The sequence below is a fragment of the Myotis myotis genome, unplaced genomic scaffold, assembly GCF_014108235.1.
Source record: "Myotis myotis isolate mMyoMyo1 unplaced genomic scaffold, mMyoMyo1.p scaffold_m19_p_21, whole genome shotgun sequence".
NCBI classification, from domain to species: Eukaryota; Metazoa; Chordata; class Mammalia; order Chiroptera; family Vespertilionidae; genus Myotis; species Myotis myotis.
In genome coordinates this window covers 7249135-7272769 of record NW_023416326.1, presented here as the reverse complement: position 1 = coordinate 7272769, position 23635 = coordinate 7249135, and the positions used below count along the sequence as shown (strand labels likewise).

Genomic DNA, 23635 nt, shown 5'->3' with positions numbered 1-23635 from the left:
ATCCCAAAGGCGTGGTTTTTCTTCCTCTACAGAAATGTGGCCATCTCAGCTGATCCTTGAGAACCATGCAATTCTCAGTGTTTTATTTTAAATAATGATAAACCATATTTTTATTATTTAAAAAATTTAGCTTTTTTTCATCATGAGTTATAATACAGAACTATTCATCAATATAATACAAAAGGGCATGGAGTTCATCTAATAAAATTCTGTGCTGAGTTCCATCCTTAGTCATTTCAGTAGACTACACAGACCATTCTTACATTTGTTTCCTCTCAGTTAATAGACACTGTATGTCATAGAAATGGATCTTCTTGGACTTAAGATCCCTTAGGTTAAAAGAATAGTTGGGAATTGATTTCTGACTTCTTATTTTTCCTGTACTAAGCCCTCATCTGGAGTTTCTTTAATCTGCAACAGTTAACCTATTGATTCATGATAGGAACAGAAAGTGCTTTAATAATACTTCCAGCAATAGTATTTTTGCTATAATTTTGAATTCTTTTTGTATAACGGGCAGTGACCCAAGGCAGCACATCACACCACACTGTGATTTTTGGAAAGGGAAAAATATCCCCAGTCACAATCATTTTATCCATAAAAATCATTTCAGACCGTCTCCGAATCACTTACTGAAGGAGGGTAAGTGTGGGTGAGGTCCTTATTGCCCACCCTATACATCGTTCCCAAGAACATTGACTTGTCGGTCACTACTCATGCCATTAGTGCTAACTTCTTTTAAGTGTTGTAGTCATGAAAGGTGTTAGTCAGTTTACTCTAAAAAATGTAGTTCTTAAATGTTAGTGACCTGCCGCTTCTCTGCGTTTGTTCCATGTGCAAAGCCTCACGGAGATGTCGGCCAGCAGCTTGTCTTCTGCCGGCTCCGCCGTGGCCCCTGCTGTCCCCTCGGCTCGGCCCCGCCACCAGAAGTCCATGTCCGCCTCCGGTCACCCGATCAAAGTCACACTGCCAACCATTAAAGACGGCTCCGAAGCTTACCGACCCGGGTAACGTGCTGGCTGCATTTCATTTTGTTTGTTAAAGAACTTTTTAAATATGTTTTTATTGATTTTAGAGAGAGGTAGGGAGAGGGAGAGAGAGATAGAAGCATCAGTGATGAGAGAGAAACATTGATCAGTTGCCTCCTGGATGCCCCCTACTGGGGATAGAGCCTGCAGCCCAGGCATGTGTCCTGACCAGGAATCCAACCGTGACCTCCTAGTTCATGGGTTGATGTTCAACCACTGACCCACACCAGCCAGGCATTTAACTTTTTTAAAAAGAAAAGAAATAGTAATAAAGAGTTCTTATTGCCTTTAAAAAACAAAAAGTGGGCATAGCAAGTTGTGTCTAGTTTGGAGTGGGAGCTTCCTGGGCCGTTACTCTGAATAGTGCGCTGTGACTTGTCCCCACAGGACCACCCAGAGAGTGCCTGCCGCGTCCCCGTCTGCCCACAGTATTAGTGCCAGCACCCCAGACCGAACCCGCTTTCCCCGCGGCAGCTCCAGCCGCAGCACCTTCCACGGGGAGCAGCTCCGGGAGCGGCGCAGCGCCGCCCACGCCGGGCCCCCCGCGTCTCCGTCCCACGAAAGCGGGGCCTTTGCCCACGCCCGGAGGGGCACATCCACCGGCCTCATCAGCAAGATCACCTCCAGATTCGTTCGCAGGTCAGTCCCGCGGGCTCCGGTGTGCGGTGGCCTCCGGGGATTAGAAAGGAAGTGTGTTTGGGGCTTTTCTTTCCTCTTTATAGTGATTTTTCAAAGTGGTTTCATGACATTTCATGAGAGCTGCTCTTTTGCAGAAGTTTGAAGAAAAAAATGAAGGAAGACAAAATCTTTTCCCTTAAGAGAAAGAAGAAAAACGGACAAAATGAGAATTAAAAATTTTTCTAGAGTGGAAAGAGCAAAACTTGACCTCAAAAATGTGTTTTAAAAGCCTTAATTTAGAAAAGGGATTGAAATAGGAGTTTACATTTATCCTTTAAATTGCTCACTAATAATAGTTTCCCTCTTTCTCTTTCTTGTAAAAAGCCTATATATATAGCTGCATAGATTTCTTATGTAATTTAACATCATAAAATCTTAACCTCAGTAAACACAAAATGAATAGCAAACTTCTGATCTAGTAAAATAGTAAAACTGCACTCTCCTGAGAAAGCAAGCATGAGCGTGCAATGCACATTAATTATACGGGATGCTGACCACAGTGCAGATTGATGTAAATTTGATGTGACTGGGTCCCTGCGGTCCCCTTCCCAAGACCTGCATCCCTGGCTGCTCCTGTGCCTCCTTCAGGTCCTTGCTGAAATGCCACTTCCCCCGGAAGGCCTTCCCCCACCCTCTGTGTAAAATCACAGCTCTTCCTCCCAACGCTGCGGGTCCCTGCTTCATTCCTCTGCAGAGCCCTAACGCTCCAAAATAATAGATGCGCTTTATTTATTTGTCCATTGTCTCCCAGCCAGAAGGTGAGAACAGGGACTTGTTTGTTTGCTTTCTTTTATGCCGAATCTTCTGCTGAATATTGAGTGCCTACCGTGGCGCGTAATATGCCGTTCAGTAAACATTATTGGGTGAACAAATGAATAGTGTGGGAAGCAAACGAAAAACTAAGTTGTAGTAAGTTCTGGTAAATTCTAGAAGGAAGCAGGTCCTGAAATCGAGAATGAGGTGGAGGCAATGAGGGTGTTCAGACACAGCCTCCGATGGCAGCTGGCATGGAAGTTTCTAAGGTTCCATGATGCTCTTCTTCATGGTGCTCATATTCGTGTCCTTTGAACAGTTTTCTGGGCCGAGGGGGAGAGAAAGAGAGGGAGGAGATTGTGATGTTTTGTCAGCAGTTTGGCAGGTTATTTTCAGGGTCTTGGTTTTAAACACATTTCAATCAATTCTGGATTTGGTTAGAGAAGAGGAAAATGCTCCATTCTCCTGCAAGGCCACGTGTCACCGTGGGAATGAGCAGCCTTGGCATTGCTAAAGTGCTTGCGCTTGGGCTGTGTCATCTACCACAAGTGACTTCATGCAGGAAGACACGCCAGTCACTGGTTTCAGTCCCAGGAATGAACCTGCTAAGTCCTCTGGCAAGTGGCAGACTGGAGATGCAGTTGCTCTCTGCAGTCACAGCATATTGACCTTTGGGAGGGGGGCGGTGTTGGAGGCTTGGAGATAAGCTAGAGAATTTCTCAAGGTTCAGGATATAGTCTAGCCTTATTATTTAACTAGAGGCCCAATGCACGAAGATTCGTGCAAGAATGGGCCTTCCTTCCCCTGGCTGCTGGCACTGCCTTCGCTCTGGCCCGAGCTGCCTTTCTGCCTTCCCACGCTACCCAGAGGCTCAGAGCGGCTGGAGTGGTGCCTGCATATGCAAATTAATCCGCCATCTTTGTTGGGTTAATTTGCATACTCCTGATTGGCTGTGGGCGACGTGAAGGTACGGTCAGTTTGCATCTTTCTCTTTTATTAGTGTAGATATTTTCAACTCATCTCTCATGTGATCCATTCTTTCTCTTTATTTCTCCTTCTGAAGTCCATCCTGGGCTCAAGCCCTATATCTCTCTGGTTCCTTTTGCCTTTCTCCCTTCCCTTTGGCTAAGGCCTGAAGAAGTGGAACCCACACACGGACACCCTCTGTGACCAGAACTGGGTGTTCTCGGGGTCATTTTGGGAGCCAAGATGCCTCACAAACTTTGGGACCAACCAAGTTGGTGTGCCATTAAATGCTTAGGTGAAAAAGTGGGGTTTTCATAGGGGGAAAAGTAAAGGAATTGGGCTTGCTGAGCATTAAGAAGGGAAGGATAGGAATGGGGGTGAGCTCATGATTCATGTATTTGGAAACCAGTATTCCAAAGAGGAAGCTGGGGGGGGTAGCTCTTCCTGGCCAGTAGGAAGACTGTTCACCAAAATGACCACCTGAGAGTATTGCTTTCTGGTCTTAGGAAAGCGATTTACCCTGGAATCATCGATCAAGGGAGATGGAGATGATTTATTTCAAAGTCTTTTAAATAGTTTTTAGACCCATGTGCTGTGGGTAGGTTCTCTATACTGATTCTGTAAGCTGGAAATTGAATCACACCTGATGATTTCTTTTTTAATCCTCACCTGAGGATATGTTCTTATTGATTTTTAGAGAGAGAGGATGTGGAGAGAGAGAGAAATATCCATGAGAGAGAGAAACATCAATCGGTTGCCTTCCATATGCACCCCGATGGGGATTGAACCCACAACCTAGGTATGAGCCCTGACCAGGAATCGAACCCACCACCTTTCAGTGTACAGGACAGTGCTCCTATTTATGGAGCCTCCCGGCTAGTACAAACCTGATGATTTTTTCACCATAGCCCACTCTTATATGGGGATGCTTAAAACATTAACTTCAACGTTCAAGTGGATCATTTTCCCCAGCTGTTTATTAATATTTTGCTATCACAAGCCACCTCTTCATATATTTAAATGGGTTTACAACTTGATACTCCTATGTCAGTATTTGATTAACTTTGAAAATGACAAAGTAGTTAAAATTTTGGTAGATTTTTAAAATAGCAATTACATTCAACAAAAGGACAATTAGTAGAGTTTTCCTGGCTTTCTTTCACAGGTGGATATCCAGGTAAGATCAATGTCTCTGTTTAAGATTGAGTTCATGTTTTTAGACTCACCTGCTTGGGTAGGCTGTTCATTTGCTGTAATATTTTATCATGTGCATGAATCGTTAGCTTAACTTCTGAAATAAGTTAACTGCTTATTTAAAAATTGGTACTTATTTTTAGAAATACTGATATATGTGTTGAGCTTTATTTCTAACTACTAGGTTAATGTGTATGTTTTCTAAAATTGAGCGACTACTAGAATTCTTTTTCATAACAAATACGCAGTTGAATCTTGCTGTTGATAATTATTCAATAGTTTTAACTTTAGGTTGAACTAAACTAAACCAAAAAATAAATTATAACTTTAAAATCATGTCTGAGAATTGGAAGATCATGTATAAAAAAAATCCTAAACCATCACCCAGCATTTCCTCCCTGACAATACCCAGTAGACGCTCAATGAGTGGCAGTTCAGTGTGGTTATGTTGAAAAACATGAGAAACAGTATTAGACTGACGAGTCACAGAAACTGTCATGCTAGAAGTTGGCTCAACAAGTTAATTTTAAAATCATTTCAGATGTAGGTTTTCTTGATCTATTTTTCACTCTTATCATTAAATCTCAACCTTCACTTTGTTTTGAGGGATCCAAGTGAAGGCGAAGCCAGTGGCAGAACAGACACCTCAAGGTGAGGAGCCACTATTAACCCTTCGCTGCCAGGGCCCGTGTATGCAAACGTGCTTTTGAAATACCGACAGCACTTCCTAAAATGAATAGAATGAATCACTAGCTAGTATGTGTATTTTAAATGTTTATATTGGGATGGGTTTCCCTCCTGTTGCCTAGCATTTAATTACGTGTAAGTTAATTAACTGTAAGTTTGTGTTTTCCAAACATGATTTTGAATTGTATGCTTTGTAGAGACATGGCCTTTCTGTCCTGTAATAGATGTGTTGGCGAAAGAATGAATAGATTAAAATGTACTGATCCTTTTCTCACTAAAACGATGTCACTAATATTAGTCTTAAATAGCATAGATCACTGAGGTAACCAAGTCCATGGGAAGATTTGATATTAGTGATATACTTCAGGTGAGTGTTCGGCTATAGGCCACGTGTGGAAATGCTTTGTGGCATGCTTTGTGGTTTTGTGACTTTTAATACTGGTTGTGTCTTCGACCTGGCGACAGGTCTCAAACTTGAGCATAGTCGGAACTTGATTAAACGGATGGCTGGGTCCCACTCTCAGGGTTTGTGATGGGCAGCCTGGGGACTGGGGACCACATTAATGACATGTTTTTACTACTTGTGTTTACATTTATAAATGAGAAATTTAAGGAACAAAGGCACGAAATTAGTTTGTGTGAACACCTGCCCCGCTTCCTTCAGGAATAATTTTTGACCAGTTGAACACAAGCCTCGATTTAATTTCTACTTTTTAAAATGACTTGGGATATAAAACATCATGAGCTTTGGGAAAAACTTGATTGAACATTCCAAGGTAGTTCTTTTTACAAACTGCACTGTATTTATGTTTAGTCATAATGGTTGAAATGATTCTTCATGGAGGTAGGTACCTGAGTCACACCGTGGAAGGGAGCCAGAGGCAGGCAACACAAAGGACTTACGTCATCCCACATTTAGTCATCACTTCTGAGCCCCCTTCTGGAGTCTTCCCCTCTGTTTTCTAAACTTCCCTCTGAGACATTTAGTAGTGGACCGTGTCATAGGCGCCTGCTAATATTTCAGTTCATTGGCATGGTTTCGTTTTTGTTTGTTCTTTTGCTTTTGAACAAACTTTTTGAATCCATCCTATCTCTACAGTACTTGCTAGTCATTGAATCCACACAACCACCAGGAGGAAAGTGTCCCATTTTACAGAAGAGACAGTGGGGAGCCTAGGAGGGACCAGGCCAGTGCTGATAAGTCTCTGTCTTTGCAGAGAGATGTGGGGCATGATGGTGAATAGCATGGGCTCTTGAGCCCAGACCGTGTGGGGTGAGCTGTGTTCTTCTACCAGTTCCCAGGATGATCTGTGTGACTTTAGAAGAGTGATTCTACCTCTTTGTGCCCCTAGTTCCTCATTCTGACCGCCACAGGGTGGTTGTGAGGGGCGAACGAGGAATTAGCACATGTGAGGCAGGTAGAACAGCTCCTGGCATGGAGTAAGTGCTCGATAAAGGACAGATGTGGTTATTACTATAATACTTCCAGGAGCTTCTGAGTTAACGTTGGCACTGGGGATGCCCTTGAGATACACCCAGAAAATGTCTCGGATGTGCCTGTTGTCTGAAGCTCACCAAGTTTCCTGGGTGGAACGCAAGGAAAATTAGACTTGGAATAAGACATCTGATTTCTAGTCTTTCTTTTAAGTCATTAGCTGTATGAGCTTTAAAAAGTAATTTAAGTTTCCTAGCCATCAGTTCTGTTTTTAAAATGAGTGGTCGATCACGTGATCTCTTGGGTCCCTTCCAGCCCCAGCATGCTGACCCATGGCCTGAGTGTGCGTGTGCTCCTGGTAAATGTCTCTGCTTGGATCTGCACATTTCTGGAGGCCCGGGGCTCAGGGTCAGAGAGCAGAAAGAGAATGCTGGAGAAGGCATTGGGATAATGAGCTCCATACTTAGTTCAGAGTCTTTGGAGGTTTCTTTTCTCTACTTATTTCTTTCCTTATTTTTTTTTCAAGCTTGCATAGTTTGCAGAGCTTTGGGCGTTCAGATGCCTAGGAATGAGGGGGAAATATAAGTATGCACGTATCCCTGAAAATTCATATATAAATGTATATATAAATGTATACATGAGTATACATTATAGGATAATATTGATATAAAATGTTTAATATATGTAGATAGTAGATTATACTTTAAAAATATACCACTACGTTAAATCATATGTAGGTGAGATGGGTTAGCGAATTAGAATTATAACATCTATATTTGAATAATCACTCATTAAATTTAATTACAGGGTATTCTGAATCATAAAATCTACTTTTACCTCTCTGATTCTGTGAAATGGGCTGTCTGGTTCTGTATTATTCATGGGAGATCTACAGTAAGGAAAATTCAGTGAGGTTGATGCGCTTAAGAAATACGTGTCAGTCATCTACTCTGGTGGAGGGAACAGCCTGTGCGAAAGCCTCAAGGCCAGACCAGACGCTGTAGGTTCCAGGAATAGTATGGAGGCCAGTGTGTGGGGGGGAGTGAGCGAAGAGGACAGTCGCAGCGGTGAGGGTCGGGGCGAGGAGCTGGGGTGTAGGTGTGTGGAGCCTTGTAGACCGTGTTGAGGATGTCTTCAGCAAAGCATGGACACGATTCGAGGCCCCGATGCCCACACTCCTGTGTGTGGTACGACCTGGCATCTTCACCTCATTGCAATACCAGCTTCTTTCTTCATTATCAGGTAGAAGTAACCCCTCTGTGGCCATTGCTACCGTGCTGTCCCAAGTCTTTCTCCTATCCCCCCAAAAAAAGATAGAGAAGGGGAAATTTTTCTTTATGTTTCAAAATTGTATATTTACAAGCACAGTGCTAGTGGGCTCTCTTCTTGTACAAATGTACAGAAAATGAAGATTGGGCTTTTGCAAATTGAAACAAAACTATGGAAGGACCTCAAAATGTATTCAGTTCTTCACTTCCGGCGGCAAACTTGTTCCCACAAAAAATGTACCTTTACGGAAACACGCTATTTTAGATGGAAGATATTAACAAAGTCAAAACAGAGGGCATCCTGGGGTCGGTTTTGTAACAGCAAGATGGCATGGACCTTTGCACTTGCCTGATGGTAGTTTGCAAAGTAGGTCATTTTTTGAAGCACTGAATTCTGACCCCTGAGAGTTTGTGTGTGTGTCGATTTCTTGCTGAGTGGAACTTTTCTCTGCATTCTCTCCCTGTGCCCTGTTCCTCCAGAAGTGCATCCGGGGACCCGAAAGAGAGAGACAAGGAAGAGGGGAAAGACCCCAAGCCACGCTCTCTGCGCTTCACCTGGAGCATGAAGACCACGAGCTCCATGGACCCCAATGACATGATGCGAGAGATCCGGAAAGTGTTAGATGCAAACAACTGCGATTACGAACAGAAGGAGAGGTTTTTGCTCTTCTGCGTCCACGGAGATGCCCGGCAGGACAGCCTCGTGCAGTGGGAGATGGAAGTGTGCAAACTGCCCCGGCTGTCGCTGAACGGGGTCCGCTTCAAGCGCATCTCTGGAACGTCAATTGCCTTTAAGAACATCGCATCTAAAATAGCCAATGAGCTCAAACTGTAAAGGAACTCCGCTTGGCAGGATCAGGGAAGACACATCCGAATGAGGTACAGTTCTCGAATGTACTGGGTACTGCCTAACGCGATTGGCCTGTGAATCACCCATGTAGAATTTGCCGTTAACACAATAAGGTTATACATAGTTATGAACTGTAAAATTAAAGTCAGTATGAACTATAATAAATATCTGTAGCTAAAAAAAGTAGGTTCACATGTACAGGTAAGTATATTGTGTATTTCTGTTCATTTTCTGTTCATAGAGTTGTATAATAAAACAGATGATTGCTTCAAAACTTGTATAGTTGTCTAGATTTCTGCACATAAATGTACGTTTGATGCTCTGAGTTGAAAATATTCTTCCCTGTTATTTACATTCTGGTGGGTTTTTAAAATTCTTACCTCCATCATGTAATTTTGAAGGTAATTGTGTCCAGAATTGAAAGTGCACAGAAGTAGTCTTTATGATTGTAGCATGGACTTTTAAAAAATTATTTTCAAGTCGTATTGAAATTGAAACCAGAAGCTGATCCCTAGATCGGCTTTATTCCACACAGAATTATTCCTGCTTATCTTTGCTCTTATCCTTGTTACCAGACAAGGTTTAGATGAGAAGTTACGACATGTTTACAGTGTTGGCACTTAGAGTTTTTAAAATAGAGTCCATGAAAATAAGTTATAGCTTTGCCTTGAGCTAACTAAGAAGTACTGAGGGGAAGTGAAAACCTACATCCAATGTCTTTTGAACTTGAAAGTGTTTTCTGACCCTCTGCTGCTCGTAGCAGCAAAATGAAAAAGAATCAATCCCTTATCTGGCTAGTATAGCGCAATAGGTTTGCTGCCTTCCCAATATCGCAGTGTCCTTGTGGGAATATAATAATAGCGGACTGTTTCATAGCACAACTCATCTTCCCAGTGTTGGTCAGTGCATCAATTAGGAAATAATGCCACCTCAGGAATTCACTGGCATTGGGGACGTTTGCCTCCTTCGCCCTCACCCTCTCCATCCACCCCCGACACAGTGGTATCTGTGAGTCCTTAGGAGACTGTGGAACAAAATATACTATTTATAACAGCATATTTTTGATTTAGCTCATGTGGTCGTTCATTTGGTTCCCACGTAACCTCTCTGTTTTTACGATTTTGCCAGATCTCTTGTATTTATTCCACCTCGTTAGGCCTATATCGTGCGGCTTTGTAATCAGGCGTTTGCCTCGTTTCCTTTCAGAATGAATGATCCCTGTGATGTAAAGCCACTAGTAAAGGTACATTTTAATACTCATTACTTGGTACGGAATTAGCCTTGGAGGTTGACTGTGCAATGTTATTGAATGTTGTAATGACTGTACTATCTTCCTACGGGCCCCCTCCGCACACTCCGGAGGCATAGAAAGTGTATTCAAATCTCACGAGTCTGCAGAACACGACAGCTGTGATAAATACTGTAATTCCAACCTAAATGAGACGGCTCTCGGTAGGGGACGTGCCATTCATTCCCGTGGCTTCCAGACTAGGGTGGGTTTTACCTTCTGTACTGGACTGTGATGTGGCTCTCTTCTGTACGGTTCTGTTCGAACACCAAGTGTATTTCTTTTTTTTTGCCTTAGCCAAGGGTGGTGTTTGGAAAAGACCTGTGTAGCCCCTTTTTAACCTCGTGTTCATTCCAGACAATTGATGCAAATTCCTCTCACTTCCACTGGTGCACTCTGAAATTTTACTTGAACAGTTCTCATAATAAAGCACTCGTCTTTCGCTCTTTGCCGGAATGTGGATGACCTGTTTTCTAGGGCAGAAGGGGGGTTTATGTCGTGTCTTCTCCATTCTGTTGGCAGGGGGTGGAGCTACGTAGGTTTTCAGGATGTTGTAACAGCAAGAAAACGTTCATCTCTGTATAGCGGTTCCTATTGTCTAAATGGTTTTATAAAAACAGACATCATGCCTTTTTCATCATTGGAACTGGTGTTTTTTATACTTTCTCTCTCTTCTGTGTTTGTGGGAAGGAAATTTACTTCAATATTTTTTATGAACTGAAAATGAAATCTTGATAGTCACTATTATTTTTAAAATTAAAAAAAAATGTTTATTGTCGAAAGTATTGCCTATGTCCCTTGGAGAGTCACTTTAGATTTTCAGTTTTATATATTCATAACAGCATACATTTTCTTGAAGATTTAGAAGAATTTTACAGTATGTTCGCATCAATAAATAACCAGTTTATGTTCACTGGCTATGTGATATCAGGGTGTCCTTGGTCTCTGTTTAAATATTATTTGCTATAACATCCCTAATATTAAATTAGTTATTATGTAAAGACTGGGACACAGTAGTAAGTTGAAAAGTTAAAATTTGATAAATAAAATGAACTAAGTTCCAGAACCTTAACCCAATCATATTCTCTAAGGTAGGATTTTACTTAAAATCCCAAAGGCCTTGTGATGAAGAGATTTTCACCGGCAGTACCATTTCCAATGTGGGCAACCAAACTAGACATGAGTGAGGCACCAATTTACTGTAGATACGTGATTCCATCAGCACGTGTCAATTAATCAAGACGGTCCCAGCCTTGATTCTTAAAATATCTATTGAGGTACCTACTGCGTCTTTAAGAAATAGAAAGGAATTGTCAAAGATGGTTCCTCTTCTCCAAGACTTTGGTTCATTCAGGAAGACCAAGTGTAAACGCAAACAAAAACACACACCCAACTAGGAAACCAGGAGAGCGTTCAGGCCAGCGCCAGCCACAGGTCCTCCCGGAGTGCGGAGCTGGGGAGAGCCGTGTGTGGACCTGAGAAAGGAAGGCCTTCCAAGAGATGGCAAGGGTGGATCAAGTATAAGAGGGAGGCTGCGAAAGGCCTTTTGGTGGAAGGAATGCGTGAGAAGAGGCTGGACGTTAGTCGTGGTGGTAAGACACGTGCCCGAAATGAACTACGTATTCTAGGGCAGGGATGGGCAACCTTTTTGTGAGTGCGTGCCAAAACCAGCAAAATCTCTGACTCAGAATTCTTCTGCGTGCCAACCCTGATTTTTTGAGAACATGTGACGCCTACTTAATATCTCTGAAGGTGTACGTATGTGAAGAACCTTGAAGAAATAATAAAATTCGAGCGACAAAAACACAGTATATGATGGTGGAAAATACATTTATTTTTTAATGTATACCTGTACACTGATGGTCCGACAGAAAACTTTATGACTCCGTTTGATATTATCAGTGGGACTTTGGCTGCTGCATCACTGATGACAGAGGTTTCACATCAGGTTTCTATTTCGTGACCTTCAGAGATACGCACGAGCTACTACTTTCATCCGTCAGGCTACTCCTATTACAAGACTTAACAAAATGCATCACTGAGAACAAAGATTCACCATTGTAAATGGGAGATTATAAGAGAGGGTTTTGTGTGCCAGCAAAAGTTACTGGTGTGCCATGTTTGGCATGCGTGCCAGGGGTTGCCCATCCCTGGTATAGGGCTTGCCAAGGTTCACACAGGTTAATAAGCAGATTACGTAAAGCCCTGATTGGCAGCCTCGGCTCGGACCTGGAAACATGGCTCGGACCTGGAAACATGACACAGGCGATTCCTGCTGACGGCATTCAGGTATCTCTATCATCAGTGTCACCTCTGTGCCCTCTTCAATAAGACCATTCCCTTTTCCACTTCCCCTGTAGCTTTCTTGCAGCCTTCTCCATCAAATGAAAAATACATTCTTTGCCGAAACCAGTTTGGCTCAGTGGATAGAGCGTCGGCCTGCGGACTGAAGAGTCCCGGGTTCGATTCCGGTCAAGGGCATGTACCTGGGTTGCGGGCATATCCCCAGTGGGAGATGTGCAGGAGGCAGCTGATCGATGTTTCTCTCTCATCGATGTTTCTAACTCTCTATCTCTCTCCCTTCCTCTCTGTAAAAAATCAATAAAATATATTTTAAAAAAAAAGAAAAGAAAAATACATTCTTTGCCGAAACCGGTTTGGCTCAGTGGATAGAGCGTCGGCCTGCGGACTGAAGGGTCCGGGTTCGATTCCGGTCGGGGGCATGTGCCTGGGTTGTGGGCACATCCCCAATAGGAGGTGTGCAGGAGGCAGCTGGTCGATGTTTCTCTCTCATCGATGTTTCTAACTCTATCTCTCTCCCTTCCTCTCTGTGAAAAATCAATAAAATATATTTAAAAAAAGAAAAATACATTCTGTTATTATTATTTGAAAATTAAATGGCCTCACAGTAGGCATATAACAGACATAATTTATTTTCTTCTCAGCTGTTTGTAAAGGGGCTGGGAAGGGTGAGCTGGTCCAAGCCCTTAGCTTCGGGGTTGAGTGCAGAATGAGCGGTAACATTTCCTTTCTGTTAAACTATAGTCCTGTTTGTGAAAAGGTTTTACCTAACTATGGACAGACATGAGTCCAGACTGGGATATGGCTTCTCATTTTTAAACGTCTTCATTTTGTCTTCTCAGAACACCAGGGGACCCACGTGGCCTGAGAAACCATGTGGTTCACACCCTCATTTCTCTGCTGAGGAAACTGGGCTCAGAGATGGTGTGATTTGGTCTAAAGTCTGGTCCAGCGAGGTTTTGCACCCCCCCGTTTCTGGAACCCCAGCTTGCTGCGCTTCCCACTGTTTTCATCAACAACCATCCCCTTGGCCTTCCTCTTTGTGAACCCAGTTTTAGAAAGTTTGGTCTGTTGGGCAGCACTCCAGTGGTGATGTGTTTGGCAGTCATCGATTCTGTTCAGTGTGAGACGTGCCTGCTATCAGACTGAATGGATAGAGTTCCAGCCAAAAGCACAGAAAGGCCACCATTTCTTCTAAACTTTTTTTAAAATATATTTTTATTGATTTCAGAGAGGAAGGGTGAGGGGGGGAGAGAGAGAGAAACATCAATGATGAAAGAGAATCATTGATCAGCTGCCTCCTGCAAGCCCCGTACTGGGGATCAAGCCCGCAACCTGGGCATGTGCCCTTGACCGAACTTGAACCCGGGACCCTTCAGTCTGCAGGCGGTCTCTCTGTCCACTGAGCCAAACCGGCCAGGGCTCTTCTAAACTTTTTGACACATGGAAATAGTTGTTCTTTCCAGTTATTACCAGACACAACCACAAGGGGGCAGGGAACCCCATCCAGTATGCATTGCTCAATCTTACCACCCACAATAGTTGGAACTCCGTGGACCTGTACATAAAACAGACACCCCACTGCACCCCAAAAGTGCTTGCTCTCGTGCCCCACATTCACTGGATTAAAAGAATAGCACTTCTTCTGTCTACTCACAGATTTGAGGTTAATGTCCTTCAATGCTTCAGCGGATTTTGCACTTTTGGGGTTATTTAAATGACTTCCCATCTGACTGCAAAAGCAGCCAGTCCCATTCCATTGGACCCCTCATATCCAGATGTAGTGATTTCATAAGTTTTCTAGAACTGGTTGGAATTCTGCATTTTTCTCATTCTGTGCACATCTAGCAGGACCAAAGAACATAGAGAAAATTAAAATATTTGAAAATAATATAGTCTTTTATAGCCATGTTCTTTTAATATCATACACTGATTTCTCTTAGAATACTGGGATGCACCAATGGCTTTTCATTGACTCTATTTCCATTTGTAGTTATGAGTGCTTTCAGGGTGATAAAAATGTCACAATTTAGCCAAAGGAATCCTTTAACTGGTCCAGGTAGCCTTGTGTATATATGTTGTTTTGGAACACCCTATACATATACATATATGTATTAGAATATGCATATGTATATAAATATGTGTGTCAGGATGGAATACCATTGGCAAGGGCGAATATATACCATTGCAGATTTTTCAGGTTTTGTTAGAAATACTCTCTTGGCCCTGGCTGGGTAGCTCAGTTGGTTAGAGCATCTTCCCACTGTGTCAAGGTTGTGGGTTCGATCTCTGGTCAGGGCACATACCAGAAGCAACCAGCGAGTGCATGGATGAGTGGGATAATGAAGCGCTGTTTTTCTCTCTCTTCCTTTCAAATCATTTTTTAAAATGTTAAACATACTCTTTTGACATATAAGGTCATATTTCTGACCTCGTTTCTCCATACAAATATTCTTCTATTCTCAGTAGTATTAAGTGCACATAGCTCAGTCATTTTCCAAGTCTTCAAAGTCTTTTGGATAAACGAGAGAGAATCCGTTATATTGTGAAAGAATTCTTTTAAGTGTCAGAGATCCCACTTCGAAGCTTTATCCACAGGGGACTTCTGGTTCTGCCTCTGATGGAAAATGATTCCAGAGACTCTGGGTCTGGGGAAAACACACCGAACCCATTCTTGGGTGGGAGGTGGGCGTCGGGGCTGCAGGGACAGCTGGAGGTGACGGAGTTCCAGGGAGGGCCTGCCTCACAGCTCACATTCCTGGACCAGGCACTGAGCTGGGGGGTGGGCAGAGGAGTGGCCTGGCCTGGCCCCAGGAAGTGACTGTGGGGGACAGAGGTGAGAAACAGTCACCTTTCAGTGACAGGGCAGTGCAGGTCGGCAGGCTAGGCCAGAATGTGGAAGAGCCTGGCCGGTGTGGCTCAGTGGTTGAGTGTCAACCTATGAACCAGGAGGTCAGTTTGATTCCTGATCAGGGCCCATGCCCAGGTTGCGGGCTCCATCTCCAGTGGGGGGCGTGCAGGAGGCAGTCAATCAATGATTCTCTCTCATCATTAATGTTTCTATCTCCCTCCCTCTCTGACATAAAAATATTTTTTTCTTAAAAGAAAACAAAGTCTTTATATGTCTAAAATAGACTTTGCTTTCAATTAAATGTAACTATTTTTACGCAAGTTGTTCCAAATCGGTGATTATGTTTAAGACAGCCTTTGTTTTACTCTATAACTGAGGGGATATTGTCACGGCTCTTAGCTCTCCCAGGTCTTTGCTCCGTGGAGGGCAGGTGGCTGATTGTCACCAGTAAGGAAAGATGCCTGTGGGTTAGCACTCAGCATCCTTCCCCTCCTTCCTGCCTGCAGAGGCTGGGAGACAAGGCATGTTCCCGAGGCCCTCGGGTACCGGAGGGAAGGGAGCAAATGATCGTATAATCCGTGCACTCCCAGGAGCTCTGGATGTCGGAGTCCGGTGCCAGCCATGCTCTGCCGGCAAAGGAAACGCAGCCCGGCAGGTGTTGGGTTTTCCGGTGCCAGGTGTGGGGATCTGGTCCCCCGTCTCTGCGTCCCAAGAGACGGGCACAGGTGTGGGTGCTCTGCCAGCGTAGACCTAGCAGGACTCCGGGAGGGGAGGAGGACCCCCAGGTGGCAGCTAAGGTGGTGCGTCCCTGCAGCCAGCAGCCCTGGGGGTATCTTGCTGGTGCCCCAGCTTCCTGACCACAGTACAAGCGACAGTTCTGTCGTTCTAGAAGTCACAGTGGGGATGGCCCGGTGGACAGCCTGCTCTCCAGTCATGGGAAGCCCGGGATTCCCTGTAGGAAACCCTGTTCCGTGCAGCCATATGAAGGGCACACAGGCTAAGGACAGGAACGCCGGAGATGACCCCTGGGGCTGATGAAGATGGTGAGGGAGTAGGTAGTGGGGGCCAGGGGGCATTTGCTGGGCCAAGGGCAGGAGAGTGGAGTGTCCGTGGGGGATCCCAAAGAACCAAGGAAAGCGCCAGCCCCAAACACCTGCCAGGTCCCCAGGGGGCACCCCGTGGGCAGTCCCGGGCGAAGGAAGAACTCTCCTGCCCTCTTACTGTTTTGGCCGAAGAAGGGCCAGAACCCGCCCAGCTTGGGAGCTGAGACACATCATTTGAGGTCCATTTATTTCGTGGCAAGTGACATGGTTTGGGAGTTCACGGTGCATTGACCCTTCGGGGTGCATGGCCCTGACTCCTTGGGCCCGCAGGTCGGGGGGGGGGGGGGGACGCCCGGCGTGTGGGCTGAGCTGAGCGCGGTCATTCCCAGCCCAGGCCTTGGTGGGGCCGCCGCCATCCCGGGCCCCACGGCCAGGGGGCGCTGCGCCCTCAGGTTCCCCCCCGCCCCGTCCGGCTGGGGTGGCGCCGCGGGCTGGGAGCAAAGGTTGGTGCCTTCACACCCGGACCTTCGCCGGCGGGCCGCGGCGTCATGACGGTGGGTGCCAGGCTCCGCGGGCGCCGGGGCCGAGGGCGAGGGCGAGGGCGAGGGCGAGGGCGGCGGGCGGGGGACGAGGAGCCCATCCTGGAGCAGCTGGAGCTGGACGACTCGGCGGCCGAGAGCACCGCGCGCCCGGGGGCCCAGAGGAGCGCACGGCGGGTGCACCTGGCCGTCCTCCCCGAGCGCTACGAGCCGCTGGAGGAGCCGGTGGCCCCGGTGCCGGAGGACAAGCCCAAGCGGAGGTACCGGCAGAAGCTGAAGAAGTACGGCAAGGTAGGCCCCCACTGCCCGGGAGCGGGGTGCGGGGTGCGGGGTGCGCCCGGGGCTTCCCGTGGGGAATGGATTCCCGTCCCCACCGTGTGCCTGCGCTCAGCCTCCTGGGCCCCCCACAGCCACCCTCTCTCCAGGATTCACCACTTAGTCCCCCGAACCGTCCCTCTGTGACCTGGGAAAGGAAAGTTTCGAGTAAGGATAGAAACTAAAGCCGAGGTGTCCCCAGGCGCCCATCCGCCAGCGCCCCCGCTGCTGGCTGCTTAGTGACAGGCCCAAGGGTCGCTCACCAAGCCGGTTCCCATCCTGAGTGGGTCTTACACGCCCTTGTGGGCTGGGCAGGTGGGGATACTGAGGCCTGGGCGCAGGCAGGTGCGTGTAGAAGTTGACCCAGGTGCAAAGTATGGGCTTGCAGCCCAGTGGATCCGTTTCTGGCAACATCCTCCCCAGGATAGTCCACCAGCTGAGAATTAAGTTCTTGGCCCAAATATTCCCAAGGTTATTTCAAGGGCCTGGGAGCTGGACAAAGACACAAATATGCACCTGTAAACATACTGCCATTTGCCCTGGGGGTGGAGGCCGAGGGGAGAGGTTGAGAGAGAGAGGATGAAAGAGATATGGATGTGAAAGTGGGATAAAATGCCAGTTTCCTCCTTGGGATCCGCCTGGAAGCATTTGAAGCTACTGCTGCCCCTGCTCCCTGGGGCTGGACACAGCGCCCAGAAGAAAAATCACAGATGCAGTGTCCATTGTGGCCAAAGGCCAAAGGCCCCGTCTCCTTTATCACCCGGGTTCCTTTGCCCTGCAGCGGCCCTTATCCTACCTGAAACCAGCCAGTCCCCATTCCTGGAATCTTAGGTGTATCATCCTCCCTGAAGGCATGTCAGCAGCTTTGGGCGCAGTCTGCCAGCAGGCAGTTATAAACACGTGAATAAACACCATAAAGCAGGACTCACAGACTTGGAGTCCTGCCAGGACTAGCTAACCATTTGCTCCCTGGTTCTGGCTGAGCCCAGGAAGCCATCGTTGCTCTCGGCAAACGGTGAGCGGATCAGGGGCACATCTCAGCTCAGGCGCTGGCTCAGAGGTGCTGTTGGGGTCCTCATTATGTGCCAGGCATCGTGCTAAGCACTAAAGGTCCAAAAACGGGGGCCCTGCTCACTTCTGACCTTTTCAGTGAAAGACGAACTGGGATCACCTAATGAGGGTGCAGAGCGTGTGTGTGTGTGTGTGTGTGTGTGAAAGAAAAAGGTACGGCCCTGACCGGTTTGGCTCAGTGGACAGAGTGTCGGCCTGCGGACTCAAGGGTCCCAGGTTCGATTCCGGTCAAGGGCATGTACCTTGGTTGCGGGCACATCCCCAGTAGGGAGTGTGCAGGAAGCAGCTGATCGATGTTTCTCTCTCATCGATGTTTCTAACTCTCTATCCTTCTCCCTTCCTCTCTGTAAAAATCAATAAAATATTTTTTAAGAAAAAAGAAAAAGGTATGAAATGGCACCTGGGAGAGAGAGAATGTCAGCCACTGGACAGACAGGGCAGGCTTGCCATGCCGTGTGGGAAGTGACAGGTTTGTGGTTGCCATCAGGGATTTTCCACGAAACCAGGTTCCCTGGTCACTGACGTTGGACAGGCCGTACGGTTGAGGGACAAGGTGGATGACGAGGTACAGGTCACCTGCATGAATGCTGAGGTCATCAATAATGATGAGGGAGGTTGGGGGGTGAGGAGAGGAAGATGGGGCAACGACTCGATTTATGTTGGTCACGGGCGGCTGTTTTAAGTTTCTCTGTTGTGATTGCATTTGAATCCTGGGATGGCCCTGTCTACCACCAGGTCTTGCAGAAAAGGGGCAGGAGGAGTGGAGGTGGGAAAGGACAGCCTGCCCAGCTGGTGGCTCATTTGTTGATCATCAACCTATGAACCAGGAGGTCACGGTTCGATTCCCGGTCACGGCACATGCCCGGGTTGCAGGCTCGCTCCCAGTGGAGGGTGTGCGGGAGGCAGCCGATCAATGATTCTCTCCCCTCATTGATGTTTCTATCTCTCTCCCCCTCTCCCTTCCTCTCTGAAATCAATAACAATATATTTTTTTAAAAAGAAAGGAAGTACGGCCCAGTCCTCACCCTTTAGGAGTTTGTAACTATGTCTGAAATGCTGACTTCTCTGGATGAGGCCATCAGAACCTTTAAGGCAGGGGTCCTCAAACTTTTTAAACAGGGGGCCAGTTCACTGTCCCTCAGACCGTTGGAGGGCCGGACTATAGTTTAAAAAAAAAAACTATGAACAAATTCCTATGCACACTGCACATACCTTATTTTGAAGTAAAAAAACAAAATGGGAACAAATACAATATTTGTATTTGCATGTGGCCTGCGGGCCGTAGTTTGAGGACCCCTGCTTTAAGGAGACAAATGTGTGGGTTGGTCAGGGCTCTGTCCTGCTGGTAGAGAGAGGACAGGGCAGGCACTGGGATAAGGTGATAGAGGAAACCTTGACCCAGCCTTCAGATGAACTGGAACAGAAGAGGAGTCGGTTTTGGTTAAAAATAAATAAATAAATAAATAAATAAAACAAAACCGGTTTGGTTTCTGAGCCAGCAGCCCCTCTGCTGTCCCCAAGATCTCGGAATGGTCTGGAAACATGAGGAGCTTGAAAGTACTTTGCACGGTGGCGACATCTGTCCTGAGTCCCCCACATGTTCCTGGGCTGGGGGTGGGTGTGAGACAAACATGGTCTCTTGCTAAGGAGCCCCCAGGGAGAACGAAGGAAAATGATTCTTCGGGGATGTGGCCCTTGTGCAGAAATCGCCTGACCCAATTCTTCGCTTTTGTCTTGATTCCTAAAAATAGAACGTTGGGAAGGCCATCGCCAAAGGCTGCCACTACGTGGTCATCGGCCTGCAGGGCTTCGCCGCCGCCTACTCCGCCCCGTTCGCCGTGTCCACCAGCGTGGCGTCTGTTGTCCGCTAGTGGGAGCCGCGAGGGCCCGGCGCCTGCAGAACCACGGGGGCCTCTGCCCTCGGAGCCCTGCAAATCCAGAGCATCGCGGACTTGAAGCCACAAAATACCTGGAAGAAAAACAGTCTTTGCCTTTCGAATTGGTGCTGTGAAGGGGTCCTCTCTGCCCGTCTGCTGAGCTTTCTCACGCCTCTCTGTCTCGGACTCGGGTGACTCCGCTGGACAGTCCCGCAGAGAATTAGACTGATGTTGGTTTGGGGTCGGAGTTCAGTTTGCTCACCCTGGAGCCTGGCAGGGCTGGCTGGTGTGGAGGCAAAGCCTCACTGAGTGGGAGCACCGTGGTGACGATGGGGAGGAGGGCTCGTACCTGGAGTGAGAGAATTTGCTACGTTCTCCTGGGCAGGTCGCAGGCCTCCAGGCGCTCACAGCCCTCGGCAGCCCAGTTTGCTCCTGACGTCAGGCCCCCCGTCTCCTCCTCCGCCCTTTGTCACCAGGAGTTTAAGTTCGGGCTTGAGAAGAAGGAAGTGACATCTCTTTGAAGGCCATGACACTTTGGAGCTGGGTTGACGATGCGTCGTGACTGTGTAAAGTAGATCAACGCTTGTCGTTGTCAGAGTGACATGAAGGTGCAGGGGGGTGAGGGGAGGAGGAAGGGCAAGTTCAGGTGCAGGTGCGTGGTGGGAAAGGGTGGTGAGGGAGTGCTCCTGGGCGGCATCAGCTCAGCGTCTCTGGGCCAAGCCATCGGAGGGACCGTTGTCTTGGGAGCGAAGGAGATGCTACATCTGGGAATGAAAGCGTAGGCTTTAGAGAAGGAACCGGTAAGTAGGAGACAGGCGTGGAAAGGAAGTAGAAACAGGACCAGAAGGAGGTTGGAGGAGAGAGAGGGAGAGTCAGGACCCAGATCTGGGTTCTGGGCTTTGGGAAATCTTCGCTGGACTGGGCCTTTGGCTCCAGGAAGGAGCCCGGGAAAGCTTGATGGCTTCTGAGCTCACGTTGTCTGCCTTGGTGGCATCCTTCCCTCTTCCATGCTGCCCACTCTGACCACATCTCACCTGGACTCAAAGGTTAGGGTGAGCGTGGTCCTGACACCCCCCAGCATGACCCAGTGACTGATTGGACCCCTGGAGAGGGAGGTGGAAGAAAGAGGAGGTCCCTCACCCCGTGCCCTCGGCCAGTTCCACCATTGACCACTGTCCTGACTTTGTTTCCAGAATCTCTGAAACTCCAAAGTAGTTATTGCTGTAGGATCAGTGGGCAACACCTACCTGTTGCCCCTAGAAGTTTCCAGGCCATGCACAGGAGGCCCCAATGCTCACATTTCAAGCCCAACCAGGTAGCACTGTGGAGTGGAGAAGGTGGGAAGACAGACAGACGGACAGAAAAGGAAAGGGGTGGGGGAGAAAGTTGTAGCTGGGAAGCTAAGACTTGGAGGCTCATGGTGAGTGGAACTTGGATCCAATTCCAGCATCACTAGTGTCTTCACACATTAAGACATTACAGCATGCCTGGCCCCACTGGGAGCTGGGGGGAGGGGGGGAGGTGGGGAAGGAGGGGATGGACGGACGGATGGACGGATGGACGATGAATGGGAAAGAAAAAGCAAAGCAGTGTTTAGTGGGAGAGTTGAGCCTGCTGATCCCAGGAAGGAACATGAGAGGGAGGGAGGGAGGGAGGGAGGGAGGGAGGGAGGGAGGGAAGGAGGGAAGGAGGGAGGGAGCTGGGGTGCTGGGAGTGGTCCAGGGATGCTGACACCCACTGGGTCCCTGGGGAAATGGAAACTGGAAGGCGACCCCAGGAAGGACAAGAGCTACGGAGGCCTGTGCCTGAAGACCTTCCCCATCTTGTGCCGCCCCCCTCCCCCCCATCACCCCCATTTTAGAGACGCCATCAGGCCAAGTTCCTTTGGCTCTGAACTTCTGGAAGTCTGGTTAGGAATTAACCCAGAAATTCCAAAAGTCGAAACCTTACAGGGACTGTGCCCGGCGCCAGATTCCTGAGTCAGAAGATGAACTTCAGACTCGCTCAGCCTGAGTTCTCCCGACTCCCCGTGCTGCCGACGACCTTTTATGCCTTTTCTTTCTCTTCACTTTCTTTCAAATATCCAGGCCCGCACCCCACTGAGAATGGGGTGTTAGAGCTTTTTTTCTGTATGTTTGACTCCAAGGCTGCTTTTGTATCCTGATCTCGCCGGATTATGTAAATAAAAACCCCAGTTGGTTTAATTTTCTGCGAGTGAAGATGTTTTTGCCCCCTCACTTTCTGGCCTTTGCATTAGTGTGATGCCCACAGCGGCCAGCCATGGCGGGCCGAGGACTGCACATGGCAGGCGAGAGCCAGTCAGGGACCAGCCCGGTGCTGTTCTGGCCCAGGCCCTGACTCACCTGGTGCTCTGGTTGGCTCTTAAAGGTGGGGCCATTCTCTAGAATTTTCTAGAAGCCCAGCAGGATGGGTTTCAGGGTGCAGGAGCCTCAGCTCATGCATTTGTTAAAAATGAAAATGTCCTTGCCTGGCCCGTGTGGCTCAGTGGCTGAGTGTTGACCTGTGAACTAGGAGGTCACAGGTCACAGTTCTATCCCAGGTCAAGGGCATATGCCCGGGCTGTGGGCTCCATCCCCAGTGTGGGGCGTGTAGGAGGCAGCTAATCAATGATTCTCTCTCATCGATGATGTTTCTACCTCTCTCCTCCTTTCCTCTCTCTGAAATCATTAAAAACATATTTAAAAAAAAATTTTATTTGATTTCAGAGAGGAATGGAGAGAGAAAAATCAACAGTGTCTATTGTTGAGAGAGGGGGAGACTTCTTTGTTTTCTTTCTTTTTTAAAAATATGTTTTTATTGATTTTAGGGAGAGAGAAAGGGAGAGGGGGAGAGAAACATGAATGTGAGAGCAGAACATGGATCGACTGCCTTCTGTACGCCCCCTGCCCCACTGGGGATGGAGCCCACAACCTGGGCATGTGTCCTGTCCGGGAATCGAACAGGTGACCTCTTGGTGCATGGGAGGGTGCTCAACCAACTGAGCCACACTGGCCAGGGCAAGGTGGGACTTCTGATGGGATCTTAGTGGGGGCAGGAAGCGATGCACCCCATTCCCAGGTTTGAAAAGATGCCCCGGGCTGCAAGGGGACAGGCTGGGCCTGGGGTGGGCATCGCTGCATGACAAGGAGGCCGGTCGGCTGGCTTGTTCAGGAGGAAAGGCCTCTGCCTGGGGTGATGGGAGGGGATGGGTCCCCAGAGCCTACGGAGAAAACAGAAGTGACGGGGTTGGCCGAGGTGGGTGCAGGGGTGAGGGAAAGCGAGGAATCACAGAATTCCCTCCGATTCTGGCCGGAGCAACAGAGAAGGCACTAGCGGGGGGAGGAACGGAAGGAAGAAGGCAGAAGTCTTTCCAGCTCAAGGCCAAGGCTGTTGGATTCGTACAATGCCTGTCTGCTGGGCCAGAAATATCATGTGCAAAAGAAATACCAAGACCTGGGCTTGCTGCTGCAGCCACGGGATTTCCTGAGCCA

The 23635-nt window shown here is 47.6% G+C and overlaps 2 protein-coding genes and 1 long non-coding RNA gene across 7 annotated transcripts in view; 2 read left to right on the top strand and 1 right to left on the bottom strand.

The window, feature by feature from the left end:
• MARK1 (microtubule affinity regulating kinase 1) overlaps nt 1–10990 on the top strand; it is a 59116-nt gene extending 48126 nt beyond the window's left edge. For 2 of the 4 annotated variants that reach the window (XM_036354939.1, XM_036354936.1), the window contains exons 15-18: nt 843–1007; nt 1416–1667; nt 5226–5270; nt 8490–9137. In XM_036354939.1, coding sequence (XP_036210832.1) covers nt 843–1007; nt 1416–1667; nt 5226–5270; nt 8490–8844 — 817 coding nt within the window. In that variant the 3' untranslated portion in view covers nt 8845–9137. Of the gene's footprint in view, nt 1–842; nt 1008–1415; nt 1668–5225; nt 5271–8489; nt 9138–10065 lie in introns of those variants that run through there. The other 2 variants (XM_036354937.1, XM_036354938.1) reach the window with 2 other exon arrangements.
• Nucleotides 10991–16692: 5702 nt separating this feature from the next.
• On the top strand, nt 16693–21782 carry CUNH1orf115 (chromosome unknown C1orf115 homolog). Of its 2 annotated transcripts, none has more exons than XM_036355045.1 (2): nt 16693–17162; nt 20019–21782. In XM_036355045.1, the coding sequence occupies exons 1-2, from the start codon at nt 16891–16893 to the stop codon at nt 20221–20223; spliced, it is 477 nt and encodes a 158-aa protein (XP_036210938.1). In that variant the 5' UTR covers nt 16693–16890; the 3' UTR covers nt 20224–21782. The 2 variants fall into 2 exon arrangements, with proteins under 2 accessions (XP_036210938.1, XP_036210939.1); XM_036355046.1 differs by having other exon boundaries at nt 16746–17172.
• LOC118678898 lies at nt 17184–18087 on the bottom strand. Its single transcript, XR_004975060.1, has 3 exons — nt 17993–18087; nt 17460–17688; nt 17184–17344 (listed from the first exon to the last, which is right to left on the bottom strand). It is a non-coding gene; the product is annotated as an uncharacterized LOC118678898 (long non-coding RNA).
• Nucleotides 21783–23635: the final 1853 nt, after the last annotated feature.